Source organism: Octopus sinensis, linkage group LG7 (assembly GCF_006345805.1).
Source record: "Octopus sinensis linkage group LG7, ASM634580v1, whole genome shotgun sequence".
Classification (NCBI taxonomy): Eukaryota; Metazoa; Mollusca; class Cephalopoda; order Octopoda; family Octopodidae; genus Octopus; species Octopus sinensis.
The window spans coordinates 101,651,621-101,664,036 of NC_043003.1; the positions used below are offsets into that span (position 1 = coordinate 101,651,621).

Here is a 12,416-nt window from a genome sequence, read left to right on the forward strand (position 1 = left end):
ATTGGATTTGATAGTTCTAGTCCTATCTCTAATTTCTTGTTTATCAGTTTATATATAATAATATATGTGCTGCTGAAGAGATCCACACACGCGCGCATGCACACACCATCAAGAAATTCATCTTGTAGATCTATTGAGAATATTGTCTATAAACCAGCTTGGCAGCAGTCCAATGACTGAAACTCCTAAAAAGTTATAAGACTCCAGATCTCACTATATCACAGAATTTTATTTATTACTATACCCTAATTCTAAATTTAAACCTGTCACTTCTTCCAGTGAGATAAACGTAGTGGTTATTGTTTGTTTTCTTCCCTCTTCTTCACCTTTGTTAAAACATCACACTTATGTCCTATCAAACAGGTCCTATCTCTGTCAAGAACTATTTAATGTTAACTTCATATTGTCAGTCAAACATTGTTCCCTGATCACATATATATATGTTTATTTGTTCTTTAATTTCAGGCTATAAAGAGTCATTTAAATCAGGTAATTATTACCTTTATTCCATCCCTCTCAGTTACTTTGTTTCTGTCTCTGTTTACCTGGAGCTGTTATGGTAATAACTGTATATGTGTGTATTTATCCACAGATGCATGCACATACGTGCACCCCCCCACACACACACACTGTACTAGTTATTGATATTAGTTGTCATGATATATATTGCAATGTTTCATCAACTGTATGGACCACACTCTTATAAATTACATGTTTTTGAATCTTTCGATTGTCTCTTCCTCTCTCAAATTTATGTTATAATTATCATCTTGGTTCATTATTATTTTCGGTAATGTCATTTGCCATGTTTTTGACAAGTGACAAGTTAAATCATGGTATAGCACATATATAGATAGTAAAAAGGTGTTCAATAAATCTTTTCATGTGATTCAAATGTCCCACCTATTTCTATATTACCTGGTAATTATAAAAACATTACTGAACTTTCATCTGACAATGAATGTTGAATGTTGGTGTTCTGTCATTTTAATTTTTATTTACTTAATTGTTTCTATTGATATTCTTTATTTTAAATTTACATTGCATTTTATATTTTCTTGTATCATTGAAAATCATTTTATAATTTTTCCCCAAGAAGTATTAAAAATTTTTTGTTTTTACTTTTGTGCAAAATCTTTTAATTAGAATTGTAAATATATTTCTTCCTTGAACCATCAGAAAATCTCTGATTGTGGCCTGAGCTTAACAGATACTTGTTTTTCTTCTTTATCTCTAAAAATTAATGTAAAACTTTGGTCAGTTTTGTAAAATATATCTTAAACTAGCTTAAAATTGACAAATATTTTCCAAGCAATGAACAATTTTCATCAAAACAATATCATATGTCCAACTTGGAACTAATTGCAAAGTTTCATGATAAACAACATTTTTTGTCTTCCCATTCGAGGAGGCGGAGTGGGTCAGTACAATTTTTTCTGTCTAACCTCTTTCTCTCTCTCTCTCTCTCTCTCTCTCTCTGTTGATTGTTTTCCACCATCACCAGTACTACTGCCATCGCCACCACAACTGCCAGACACACACCATTCAGCCACCAACATCAACACCTTTGACTTCGATGCCTTCCTCTCCACATCTCTTACTATCACCATCATGCTTGACTGCCTCAGCTACCACCACCATCATCACCGTGGCGTCTATAGCTACTACAGCTTATACTATTACTTATTTCTTTACTGCCCACAAGGGGCTAAACACAGAGCAGACAAACAAGGACAGACACACGGATTGAGTTGATTATATCGACCCCAGGGTGTAACTGGTACTTATTTAATCGACCCCGAAAGGATGAAAGGCAAAGTCAACCTCGGCGGAATTTGAACTCAGAACTTACTATCACCCCATTACCATCTCAGTTGTCAATCTACTGCCCACCTCACCATCTCTATGCCTACTATTACTCTCACCCCAGCAAGAGGAGTAGAAGAAGTGTCATTGAATAGTGACACACAGGCACACAAATTCATTTTGGCTTTTATTATAGATGACTGAGTAAAACCTTAAAATTATCATATGTTCTGTCTTTGACAATTCAACCATACCTCTGATCAGAGTGGTATGTATAAAGAGCCCCCCCCCCCCGGTGCTTTTTTTGTTATCTCACCCCCATTAAAAAATTGGGTTATTTCCCTACATTTTATGAGAAATATTGGTACTTTTGGTTATCTCCCTCAACTAAAGGAATTTTTTAACCTTCAATAAAACAAAAAAACAAAAGTGGAACGATGAAACATTGTATTGAATCTGATATTTTTTATAACATAAGGCAGCGAGCTGGCAGAAATGTTAGCACGCTGGGCGAAATGCTTTGCAGTATTTCGTCTGTGTTTACATTGTAAGTTCAAATTCTGCTGAGGTCAACTTTGCCTTTCATCCATTTTGGGTTGACAAATTAAGTACCAGTTGTGTACTGGGGTCGATCTAATCTACTGGCCCCTGTCCCAAAAATTTTGGACCTTGTGCCTAGAATAGAAAAGAATATCTTTATAACAAATCATACAATACTGAAAAGATTACTGAAAAAATTAGTAAACATGGAAACAGAAAAAAATTAAACATCTTACTGAATCTGATAACATTTTTATAACAAATCATAGCATGCCTATTGAGGAGGCCAAACGTCAGCAACATGTTGAAGTATTGATTCAAAAGGATCTAACTCTTTTAATCCAATCTCTTGTCACATAAACTAAATTTTTTAGTGGGGAGATAACCAGTTTTTTAATGGCAATTTTTTTAATAGGGATGTGATAACCAACATGTACCAGACCCCCTTTGGTCACAAATGACCATGGGATTGCACATAGAAAGCTCCCTTCCTAGGTACAAGTGCAGGCAAGTTTGTTTTTGGAAGACAAGCTGTTTCCCATGCATACCAGCCTCCCCTCTCCATGCCACTGATATTATCCAAGGGAAAGGCAACGGTTGATACAGCTTGGTGCCAGTGACATCACAGCTCATTCTTACAGATGAGGAAACTGGAGCAATGTAAAATAAAGTGTCTTGCTCAAGAAACAACACACATGTCTGTATTTATTTATTTTTATATGTGAAAACTTTTCCAAGACTGTACCCAGTCATGTAAAATCAGTTTGTTCATAAAGGATGTTTCTCTTTAGATGTATCTTTTACTTGTGATGAGATGTTATCATACCTCTCATTTACAACAGATTATAAAATAAATAGTTTAAGATGCAGTACTTACCTTTGATATTCATTATTCATACAATGTTATGAACTAACTGTACATTGCTATCCATAGTATGTCTCCATTGTCATCGGGAGCAAAAAACTTTATTATATGAGGTGAAAATCTTTTATTTTTACACTGTAATCATCATATGTGGTAATTATACTCTTTATATGATATAAGCTTGTACCTTAGATTAACAACCAAAGTATGTATGCCTTCTATAGAATATTTGCAACTTCATTTAATATCTACTTAAAGCCTCTGACTTCAAATTACAAAAAAAAAGTTTACTTTTGAGTCAATAAGATCAGACTAACAAATCTTGGAGTAATGGAGGTGCAAATTTTATGCCATATTAACAGCTCCTGTAAGAATTCCATTTAGTTGGAACTGCAGTAAAGAATTATGACTTCTGGTTTTAATATATTTACTGTCTTAAGAGATGAGTGTTGTGGAGTATAGGTAAGCTCCTGGTTAGCTAGTGTATGAGTTGGGTTTGATTCCTGTTTCACGTCATTATTTATTAATGCAATTGAGAAAAAAGGTATGGTGGTCTTACAACCTCATTCCACTCCCTAATAAATGTTCAAGGTTTCATAGTGATGAAGTCAGATCTCAGGATGTTGTTTCTTACGTGAGATGTCAAAATGCAATGTACAAAAAACGTCCAACCTATATCTGCAAGAGAAAGCAGACACAAAACATGACATATGCAGGAAAGCATTATATTTCAGCCTGTTAAAAACCCAGATGCAAGTTCTGAATGTTGCTAGTTTTACTTCACTTTACCTTGTTAATTCTTCAAGAAAGGTATGAGAGTTTTCTGTGCTTATGCAAGAATTCCTAATAATAATAGCCTTAGGTAATTATCTGATTGGTTATTTAAATTAATGTCCATGTAAATTACAATTTAAACATGTTGTTATATTGCAAAATATCAGTTTGTTTATATATTATTCTTCATTTCTCACTTTAGCTCTAGACCAACCCTGATCAAACAGCAGCCATACTGTTTTCTTCTAAGGACATAGTGTATTAAAAACAGTAGAATGTGATATGAGGGAGATTTGCTTGCTATTTTTGTATCCAGTGCCATTCCACTGTCCACTGCCAGCCATAGAACACAGTTCGAAAATCTTTGTCTGTGATGGTGTGTGCGGCATATTTTTCCTTGCAGCTCACACCACTCTCCTGTCGCGAACTCACAGCGCATAGCGTCCCCCGCATCACCGAACACTACACTGGCTTCATTGACCGTGACACCTCCCAAACGGACAATGACGTCCATCCCCATCACCACCTCGATTCCATCCACTACGCAGTCGATCACAATCACACGCAACCTCAATCTTGTTCCTCGTACCACCATCTCCACATTGCTACTTCCTCTGCAGTCAACCTCCGTACTGTCAACAGCCCTTACACTACTCATTCCACTCCATTCTTCTACCACTTCTGGAGTCATTTGGGTTGTTGAGCAGCCCGTGTCCACAAGGGCTCATGACACCTTTCTGTTCACCGCAACTTCTACTACTGGCAATGACTATATATGCACCTCTATATTTTGATGGGTCAACTACTGGTGCAGTAGTCTCCCTTGTACTGTTTCCCTGCACGCATTCACTAGCGACGTGGCTTATCTGTCAGCATTGATAGCAAATTGCTCCAGGCCATGTGCGAACCCTGACACCCCGCCATGTGCGAACTTTGACACCGAAAACACTGCCCTTTGAAGGGTCGTATACGTTCCTTGTTCAACCCCTCTCCACTGCTCTTTGTTCAACCCCATCTCAGTGTTGCAGTCACTGGCAAAAGTGTCGTCCTGCAACACGAGACGATGGCTCTGGCCTGAGGTATTACTTCTCCCATTGTCATGGAGTGAATGTTCGGCAACTTTTGCAGTTTGACCCACACATGGTCAGGAAATCCTGTCACAAAGGGTAATTTAATGGTTTGCTCTAACGCACCACCTCATTCCATGAGTCTAGCCAATCTGATTTGGTTGGCAAACACATCGACCTGTTTGCCCATCCACTTCGCCTTCCCCAGTCGACCATATGCCATAAATGGCCCTTCTGTGAAAGCCTCCATCAGTTGGTCTCCCAATTTTTCTGCACTCAACTGGTCCTTCTCTTTCATTTCCAGGTATAGTGCCAATGCCAATCCATCAAGGTACAATGGTATAAAACTCGCTAGATCATCTATACCTTAGAGTCATGCCACCAACTTAATTTTTTGAAGCCAAGCGGTCACATCTCCCTCGCCACGAAATGGCTTAACCATCTCATTCGAAACACAGACCATACCCATAAATTTTTTTTTTTTTTGAGCTGAAATAGCTTGTAATGTAAAGGAAGAAAAAGACGGAAGTGAAGAGAGAATTATAGCAGTCTTACCTGTTGGTTCGGAAAAAGGGTCCCTTTCAACATCCATCTGCTGTTTCGATCTCCAAGGTTCACTCCACGTCTGCTCTGATGTGCTGTTCACCGCCAACTGGCCCCTTGTGCTTTGCTGATGCCGCGTGTCCACAGCAGCGCTTCTGGTGAGATCCACAGGCCCCACTTCCGACAGGACATGCCTACTCCCTCATTTCTGATCCTTCCCTACAACACAGCCTGGCTCATAACACCACAATTGTCATATAGTGGAAAGGGTACATAAGCATGTCAGGAGTAGTGTTGGTAAACTTAGAGAAGCATGAAATTTTTGAAGGATGCAGAGTCCTGACAACTGATGTAGGTAGTTTATTCCATGCTTCAACAATTCTGAGCAAGAAAAAATATTTCCAAAAGTCATGGGTGCTGTGCTGTTTTCGTTTTTTTTTTTTAAATTTCATAAGTGTTCATCCCCTATTCACATAAATTCTAAATCTTTTCAACCATTTTAATTTTTTAAATTTTATTCTGATTTCCCCCCACTTCCAATATTTTTCTTTTTTCTCTTCTCCAGGGCTTATTTTCCCATATTACCATTGGTTTTTACTCCCATTGCTCCATTATTTATTATTTGTATCCAAAATTTCCATTCTTTTTTTTTCCAATGTTATCTTAACTGTTGTATAGGAAGAATTCCAACACCCAAGATTCCAGGAGTTCCAGTTGGCTAATGCAGTTGGCATAAATACTCATTACAGAGTATGTTTCATCTTATATCTTCTGCTATTACCATATCTTTTTCTATTGGCAGAGAAAAGCCTAATGGAATGCCTCTTGCTTATTTTTAACTTATAATTAATGTTTTTTATAACAGCTTCTCTCTCAAACTAAAGCTTCATATTTAACCAATTAAAAAAAATTATCTGCTCAATTTCTATTATTATTATTATTATCATTATTATTATTATTATTATTATTATTAAACAATAAGAAAAGAGCAATACAATTTGTAATAGAGATTGACTGTATATTGAATTGAACAAATTGAACAATATTTAACAGATTGTCTGTCTTCCTTGGCTTCAAAATGTAAAATTAAAAATAAAAAAACTGCAGAAATTCAAAACAGGACACAAGATATTCCCATTCATATTTTTGAATTTTCTGTGTTCCTGTGACTAAAAAAATATTTTGAAGGATTGAAAATGGTATTAGCATCCTAACAATTTCCTAAAATGGTGTTAGGAAATTTCTGACAAGAGTTATGCTTGACTCCCAGTTTCTGGACACCATTATTTTTATGATTATTAAGGAATATGGTGAGTTTAGTTACATCCATTCTTATTCAGATTTCAAATCCTGCCATTGGCCAGTTTTGCCTGTCATTCTTCTGGGAGTCAATGAAATAAGTTGCAATTATGTACTATTGTCAATTCAATTGCTTACATTCTATTCTTAGCAGATCTGTAATCTTACTCTAATGTAAGGCAGTAAAGATTACACAGCTACTAAATACCTGAGGGCAAATCAACATTTTTATAACGACAACTGCAGAAGAATGCTGATGATATAAAAATTCAAATTCTGTTTGAGCTATTTTCATATAGAAAATGTTTCAGTATTTATACATTAACACCATCAGAGTTTTGTTTCTTGATGGTCATAATACCCGCCCCACTTTTTTTTTGCAAGGCCTCTTTATCCTTATTATATGCAGTAAAGTTCAAAAGGGTAGAAATTCCAGAATTTTAGGCTCCAATTTCTGTCTCATTTTTCGATGGTTCTTCCCTGCCAACTTTTCTATGAAAAAAAAACCCCTCCCAGTACTTCACCTCCTACAGCTATGATCCTTTGTAATATATATTATGGGCGGTAGCAGATGAAAAAGAACTTCCTCGTGAATTTTATTTTGGGGATTTTTTTGCTATATTACCAGTATATCCAACTCCCCTCTCTTGCTGCTGATTTTTGCAAAGACAGAAACACTCTATTTTCAAAGTGTTGCATGTTGATACTTCATGCAGCATGTGACTATTTTAAACAACATATATATATGTATATATAGGTGTGTATATTTATATATGTATGTATATATATAGCTGTGTATATTTATATATGTGTATAGATGTGTACATTTATGGCTCAGATATAAAGGCAAAGTAATGAATAACCTTTCGGCAGTCACTATAACTCACAACACCTTTGAGCAAAGAGCCTTGGAGTAAACAAAATAGAGATTCTCATTTCAAATTGGTATAAAAGGCTTTGTTTCAACCAGCATTAACAGGCCAAGGGGTGCAAGACAAAGGTGAAAAGTGGCTGCAAGTATACTGCCTGCACTGAACCATAATCCTCATACTTGCAGCATCTGTGGGCTTCTTTGCAAATCGTTGGTGAGACTCAAATGTCACATTTAACATAAGCATTATGACCGACAAACAAAGTGCAGGTTGTTGGATCCTCATATGTTAAAATCGCTAGGATAGTCCATCATATGAATGTGTGTCTGCATATATATATATATATATATGTGTGTGTGTGTGTGTGTGTATATATGTATGTCAGGTCACTTTTATGATACTGCTAACATGTAACTCAGTACAACCTGCTGCTTGATTGGGTTGTTAATGACCAAACTGGCAATCCCACCAAGTTTGCTTGCTAAGGAGGTTGATTTTCAGACACCCTGTGGGATGAAAAGCAAGACTTGTCCAAGAGAGTCCAAGTCCATTCCAATATAGTCAAGAATAGATGGTGTTCACTAGTGCACTAGTTGTAGTGAAGACAATCTCTGAAATAATACTGTTTAGCAAGGACTTACAATCAGCTGATACTATTTTGCACTGGAAAAATTATGTTGTGGAGGTGTTTATAGTTTTGTTTATGGATGACTAATAAAGAATGTACATAAATATGTCTTTATATACTAATAATTAAGAGTGCTACAAGCAACACCAGCATGCTAAAAATAGCAGTCAGAAGATGACTACAACCACAGATTTCCAGTGATATACATTAGTTGAAATGGGGGGAATGAGCAGAAATTCCAAGCCCCTGTACCAATAATGAAAAGAATTGTAAATTGAAAAGCCAGACATACTCGTATCGTCATGATTTTCAATTTTGTAAAAATGCCACTTAGTTCTCATCAGCAAGTCTTACTGACCCGAGGGTCATAGAAGACTGCCCATCTCAACAATGTGTGCAATGACCGTTTTTAATGTTGTGGCAAATTTAAAATGGTGACTGAAGAGAATAATAAATTACAAAAATATATAAGGATATTGTTGTTTACAATAATATCAAGTGGCAAAAAAATAAATACCATAAGGTAAAAATATACCATAAAGTAAAAAATTATTAATTAATAATTAAGGGTGCTACAAGCAGCACCAGCATGCAAAAAATAGCAGTTAGAAGACGACTACAACCACAAATTTTCACTGATACACATTAAATGAAATCAGGGGAATGAGCAGAAATTCTAAGCTCCCATACCAACAACAAAAATAATCATAAATTGAAAAGTCAGACATACTTGTTTTGTCATGATTTCGAACTTTGTGAAAATTCCACTTAGTTCTCACCAGTGAGTCTTACGCATGCTTGCCACTTGATACTATTGAAAACAATATATATTTTTATAATTTATTATTGACTCCAATCACCTTTTAAAATTTGTCATGGCGTTAAAAACGGTCATTGCACATATTGTTGAGATGAGCAGTCTTCTATGACCCTCGGGTCTGTAAGACTCACTGATGTGACTAAGTGGCATTTTCACAAAGTTCGAAATTGTGATGATACGGATATGTCTGACTTTTCAATTTGCTATTCCTTTTATTATTGGTATGGGGGCTTAGACTTTCTGCTCATCTCCTTATTTCATTTAATGTGTATCAGTGAAAAGTTGTGGTTGTAGTCATCTTCTGACTGCTATTTTTAGTGTACTGGTGCTGCTTGTAGCACCCTTAATTATTAATTAATAATTTTTTACCTTATGGTATTTTTTTACGCATGCTTGCCACTTGGTATTATTGCAAGCAATGATATCCTTATTTATATTTTTATAATATATCTATATATAAATGTATAACCACTTTCATACTTTATATTTATAAAACTTCTTTCTCTCTCTCATATATATATATATATATATATGACATATACACACACATACTATGTGTATATGCATTTTATTCTCATTAACCAAAGCATTCTCTAAGCTAAATGATTTTCTGTCTGCTGTTGAAAATGTTTGGCTGATTAACTTGATAATGTTCAAAAGCTTATCTCTCTCTCTCTCTTACTCGCTCTCTCTTTCTCATTCTCTCTCTCTCTCTCTCTCTCTCTCTGATAAAACTTCATAAAATCTTGCATTCAAATGTTCATGTTGTTGAACTGCATTGTGTATGGAAATTAATGATTGAATTCGTAGAAGATTGTCAACTAACATCTCTCACAGAATATCTCAGCAAAATACTCTCTTGAAGCTTCAGATGTTTGATTTTAAAATTCTTTGAGATTAACCTCTCTGCCTGTCTGTTTCTCTGTTTCTCTCTCTCTCTCTCCCTCCCTCTCTCTGTATGTACGTATGTATATATATATCTTCATTTAACTCTTCTCTGGCTTGACTTCAACATCAGTCACTTTGTCTTTTTTATTATCTTCACTTTAAAAGCAAGAATGCCAATGATTTGCTTGTTCTTTAACAACTCTCCAGATTGCAGCAGAACAAAATGTCTTCCTTGGATTACTCTTGCTTAGTAACCTCTATTATGTTATGTCACATGATAATAATTGTTATGGTGTATATGTCATAATGGTAAAACTAGTATAACAAACATTACTGTTGTGATATTTAACAATATTGATATCCATAATTAGATCTACTTTAATAATACCTATTGGAATGATATAGGCTGTAATTATACTCTTTACTGCTATTGAACGTTACTTGTTGAAATACTGTCTACTGTAATGGTATCCAACATTGCTGTCTTACAATAGTATGGATTTGATTAATACACCTAGCTTAAAGAAAATAGTAGTAAGTAGGCCCAAGGCGTAAACCTAGAAAAGGGCAAGCTACTCGTGAAGAAGTAACTCCGCAAGCCCACCAAATAGTCAATGCAATACAGAAACTGTTGACATAGGTGGTGTCAGATGATATATAAAACCATATACTTTTCAAGCTTATCTGTCACAAGTAGATATGGAGAAAATTTTGCAAAAACTTTTATAGGTGCAAGCTTTGCAGCCACATGCTTTTTGAGCTCATTCCCATGGCACTGCACTTTGGTGTCTTCTTGTCTTCTATTATAGCCTTGGGCTAACCAATGTATTTTGAGTGAATTTGTAGACGAATAGGAACTGTGTGGAAGCCCATCATATATATATGTGTTTGTTTGCCCTCTCCTCCACCTCTTAACAGCTGATGCTGGTTTGTTTATGTCCCTGTAACTCAACAGTTTAATAAAAAATAAACTGATAAAGTACCATGCTCAAAAGCTAAGTACTTGGGTCAGTTTATTCAACTAAACCTTTCAAGGTAGTACCCCAGCTTGGCTGCAGTCCAGTGACTAAAACAAGTAAAAACTAAAATATGTATACATAGCTCTTGAGTAAACTAGTTAAAGCTCCACCACATTCTTAATGTGATCAGAGACAGCTGTCTTCTTATAGGAAACAATAATTTACTATGATTTACATTAAAGGTTTTGTTGTGAATTCTGCGCATTAAAAATATATGTACGCACGTGTATGTACACACACACGCACACATATATTTCATTGTGTTGAATGTATCATTCTATAATGTATAGTGTTGAATGTGTGTTCCAGGCTGATTACTCTATGGAAAGTCATGCCCGTGACCTGGAGAATTATGTCAATGTAGCTCGCAACAGAAGACGGAGAGCAAAGGCCTTGTTAGATTTTGAACGACATGATGATGATGAACTAGGCTTTCGGAAGAATGATATCATAACAGTGAGTATATCTTTTCCAGTGTTGACTCAGAACCTGTAGTGTGTGGTGATAATTTATCATTGTTTGTAACTCCAGTTTATTATTTCATTATCATCATTTAACATTCATGTTCAGTATTGGCATGGGTTGAATGGTTTGACAGGATATGATGGGCCCAAGGTCTGTATTGTATTCCACTGTCTGTTTTGGCATGGTTTTTATGGCTGGATACCTTTCCTAACACTGACCACTTTACAGCTTGTACTGGGTGCTTTTTTTCATGTCTCCAGTGCTAGTGAGGCCACCATGCAGCTTGCAAGACTACAAACCCTGAGAGAGTCAGCTTTCTACCAGGAGATGTGAGGCTAAAGTATGAGAAAAGGGGGCCAAAGCAGAACAGGTTTCTTGTTGTAGAGGGACTGCATGGCTGCTCACATTTTAGAAGAGAGGGTGGGGGTTGATCAAGGAAGAGATAAAACAATGGTGATGAGGTGTTTTTATGGACCATCAAAATACAAGGCGAATACAAGTGGAGGTAGGCTCATGGGGTGGAGGAATATAAAGTGTGGGTGGAGAGGACATTATTGAGATTATGGAATGTATATCAGGTGAAATGGTTCCAGGTAGTGAGAAAGATTAGTGATATCAAAGAAAAGCTGCAGTTAGAAAGATGGAAGATTCTGGGGGTGTCTTGAGGGGGAAATTAGGCAAAGGACCCAGTAGTGTGTATGTGTACATACACACACACAGAGCATTCCCAGAACTTAGTTGGCACATCTCCATCTTCTCCATGAGGTTCAAAGTCCTGAGTTCAAGCCTTATTACTTCATATTATGGTCTCCTGCACACATCTTCCACAT

At 36.1% G+C, this 12,416-nt stretch overlaps 1 protein-coding gene across 6 annotated transcripts in view; it reads left to right on the forward strand.

Moving 5' to 3' along the window:
• The window catches only part of LOC115213842 (small G protein signaling modulator 3 homolog), a 79,429-nt gene that overhangs the window by 45,678 nt on the left and 21,335 nt on the right, over positions 1-12,416 (forward strand). For 4 of the 6 annotated variants that reach the window (XM_036505024.1, XM_029782773.2, XM_029782775.2 and 1 more), the window contains 3 exons: positions 466-489; positions 6,274-6,345; positions 11,431-11,577. In XM_036505024.1, coding sequence (XP_036360917.1) covers positions 466-489; positions 6,274-6,345; positions 11,431-11,577 — 243 coding nt within the window. The remainder of the gene's footprint in view (positions 1-465; positions 490-6,273; positions 6,346-11,430; positions 11,578-12,416) is intronic. The other 2 variants (XM_029782774.2, XM_029782777.2) reach the window with 1 other exon arrangement.